This window comes from Silene latifolia, chromosome Y (genome assembly GCF_048544455.1).
Source record: "Silene latifolia isolate original U9 population chromosome Y, ASM4854445v1, whole genome shotgun sequence".
Lineage (NCBI taxonomy): Eukaryota > Viridiplantae > Streptophyta > Magnoliopsida > Caryophyllales > Caryophyllaceae > Silene > Silene latifolia.
Window position 1 is genome coordinate 290,689,522 of NC_133538.1, and position 3,067 is coordinate 290,692,588.

Here is a 3,067-nt window from a genome sequence, read left to right on the forward strand (position 1 = left end):
CAATTAAAGTGTAAGATAATGTAGAGTAAAGTAACCAGTTTAGGGAGAGATTTGAATTGCTTAATTAACTAGAGAACTAATACTAAGCAAATAATAAAGATGAGCAAATTTAGAGATTTAAAGGTCTTGGGTCATGCACAAATCTGCAACTTAATACCAATTGATCATTGTAATATGGTTCTAATTAATTATCTTGACTACCTTATCGTGAATGATGATATTCCAATTCTCCTTAAGATTAGCTAATTAAAACGTATCCCGTTCTTAACTAGCCCTAACTATTAAACAACCTTAACAATACAGTTCAAGGTTTAATCTAACAGAAGCAATATGAATAGAAAATTCGACAAGGGATATATAGCAAATACAATCCAGTTGTACTTTAGATACTCCCTCCGATCCAGACAGATGGTAACACTTACCTAAAATGGATGAACCACACCAATGGTAACATACCATATTTGGCATGAAAAATAACTAAATAAACCTTACATCCACTACTTATTTACAACTTTACCATCCACTCACCCACTCACCAACTACTTATTTAATCCACCTAAACTCATGTGGCCCCAATCAATATTTCCTACTTTACCCCTCACTTTTCCACCTTTTCTTAAATAACCACTTTTTGTTTATGTTTACATCTGTTTGGATCGGAGGGAGTATATGATAATCGCTTCTAAGTATCAATATTAACGAATCCCGTTCAATATTAATCCCTAGTTGTTACAAATATAGAGTAATCAATAAATCCCATTCAATTAACTCTAATAACAATAGAACGATGAATTAGACAACTAGTTGAGCACCTAGAAATCATAAGACAACATTCATAAGATAGAGAACGAAGCAATTAACAATAGTCACGACAAAGATTAGAACTTTCAAACTCACAACTGAATAATAAGAGCTTCAATGTCTTGAACCAAGAAGAGATAAATTAACCTTGCATAATTGTCTTACAAAGCATAAAAATCTCTCCATTATTGCCACCCTAGAAAAGTTTTCTCCCCAATAATAACAACAGATAAAACCCTGATAATATTTAATAATAAATATTATGAATCTGACAATAGGAAATATTGCACACAAGTCACAATGGACTCAATGCGAGATGACCAACGGGCGAGTCACCCGTTAAACTTCTGCGGGTCGCATGTCATTCTGCCTCCAAGTGCTTCGTGTTTCTTTTCTTCGTGCTTTGTTATAAGCTAAACATGGGACAAGCCCATGTGACTTGTCTAGTGATGGTCTCTTTGATTTTCTTTGTTTTCTGAACTCTAGCCACCATCATAAGCTCACTTCAAAATATGGACTTCATTTAAGTAGTGGCCTAACTTGATATTTCGGTTTCATTTGACATGAGTCCGTACTTCCAACTCCACAACCCTTAACTAAATTCATTAGCTTTACTATTTCACTTGATTTGCCTCAAATATAATCAATATTACAAAATAGGCTTTTATCCAATATAAACCCACTTATTTTGCCAATAATCGACCAAAGCGATGCTCATACACCGTACTAAACCCGTCTCATCAGGTACCTAAGAAGCATGGCACTTGGAGGATGTGTACTGATAGTAGAGCCATAAACAACATCACTGTTAAATATAGGTTCCCTATACCTAGGTTGGATGACATGCTGGATGAGTTAAGTGGTGCCAGGATCTTTTCTAAAATTGATCTTAGGCAAGGTTATCACCAAGTGAGAATCAGAGAAGGTGATGAGTGGAAAACTGCCTTCAAAACTAAGAAAGGGCTTTATGAATGGTTGGTTATGCCATTTGGGTTATCAAATGCCCCCATCACTTTTATGAGATTAATGACAGGAGTATAGAGGCCTTGCTTGGGAAGGCTTGCTGTAGTGTATTTTGATGATATCCTAATTTACAGCAAAACCACAGAAGAACATTTAAGCGACCTTGAGAAAGTATTCCAAATCCTGAGAGGCAGCAAATTGTTTGGAAAATTGGAGAAATGTACCTTCTTGGCATCTGAGATTAAGTTCTTAGGGTATATCATCTGTGGGAGAGGGATATCTGTGGATCAAGATAACATTGATGCTATTAAATATTGGCCAATTCCTAAGAGCATCACTGAAGTGAGGGGATTCCATGTCCTTGCTTCATTTTACAGAAGATTTATCAAAAACTTCAGTGCTATTGGTGCCCTTATCAGAGACTGTATGAAGAAAGGAGAGTACAAATGGTCTGAGAATGCTCAGCAAGCATTCAACGTGATCAAAAGAATGTTGTGTGAGGCACCCATTCTCAGGCTACCTAACTTCAACTGTTTGTTTGAGGTAGAATGTTATACCAGTGGTGTTGGCAGTGGAGCTGTATTGATTTAAGAGAGGAAGCCTGTGGCCTACCTTGGAAAGATATGAGCATGGACTTCATCATAGCCTTACCAAGAACTCAAAGAGGAAATGACTCAGTGATGGTTGTAGTTGACAGGTTCAGTAAAATGGCTCAATTCATAGCATGTAAGAAAACTGAGGATGATGTAAGTGTTGCTGAGCTTTATTTCGGTAATATTGCCAAGATACATGAGGTTCCAAACACCATACTCTCAGATAGAGATGTCAAGTTCATGAGTTATTTCTGGAAGACATTACGGAAGCTTCTTAATAAAAGGTTCCTGTTCAGCACCTCACACCACCCAAAAACAGATGGCCAAACTGAGTTCACCAACAAAAACTTGGGGAGGATATTGAGGTGAATTGTTAGCAAGTCTTTAAAAGATTGGGATTTGAAACTACCACAAGCTGAGTTTGCTTTCAACAGAGCTTCATCATCTGCAACTGGTCACAGTCCATTTGGAGTGGTTTATGGGATCAATCCTGTAGTGCTCTTAGATCTTTCAAGTGTACCTAAGGAGGAAGTAAACAATAATGCTAGGAAAACAGTGGAACAGATGCTAGAGCTCCATGAGACTGTCAAAAGACAAATTGAGAAAGCCAATCACATGTATAAGAAATAGGCTAAGACTCCTAAACAGAAGAAAGATTTCACGCCAGGTGATCTTGTATGGATCCGCCTAAGAAAGGAAAGGTTCCTTGC

At 37.1% G+C, this 3,067-nt stretch overlaps 1 protein-coding gene across 1 annotated transcript; it reads left to right on the plus strand.

The window, feature by feature from the left end:
- The first annotated feature begins 1,572 nt into the window (after positions 1 to 1,572).
- LOC141630915 (putative mitochondrial protein AtMg00860) lies at positions 1,573 to 2,355 on the plus strand. The gene is made up of 2 exons (XM_074443655.1): positions 1,573 to 1,775; positions 1,899 to 2,355. Exons 1-2 carry the CDS (start codon positions 1,573 to 1,575, stop codon positions 2,353 to 2,355), a joined length of 660 nt encoding a protein of 219 aa, XP_074299756.1.
- Positions 2,356 to 3,067: the final 712 nt, after the last annotated feature.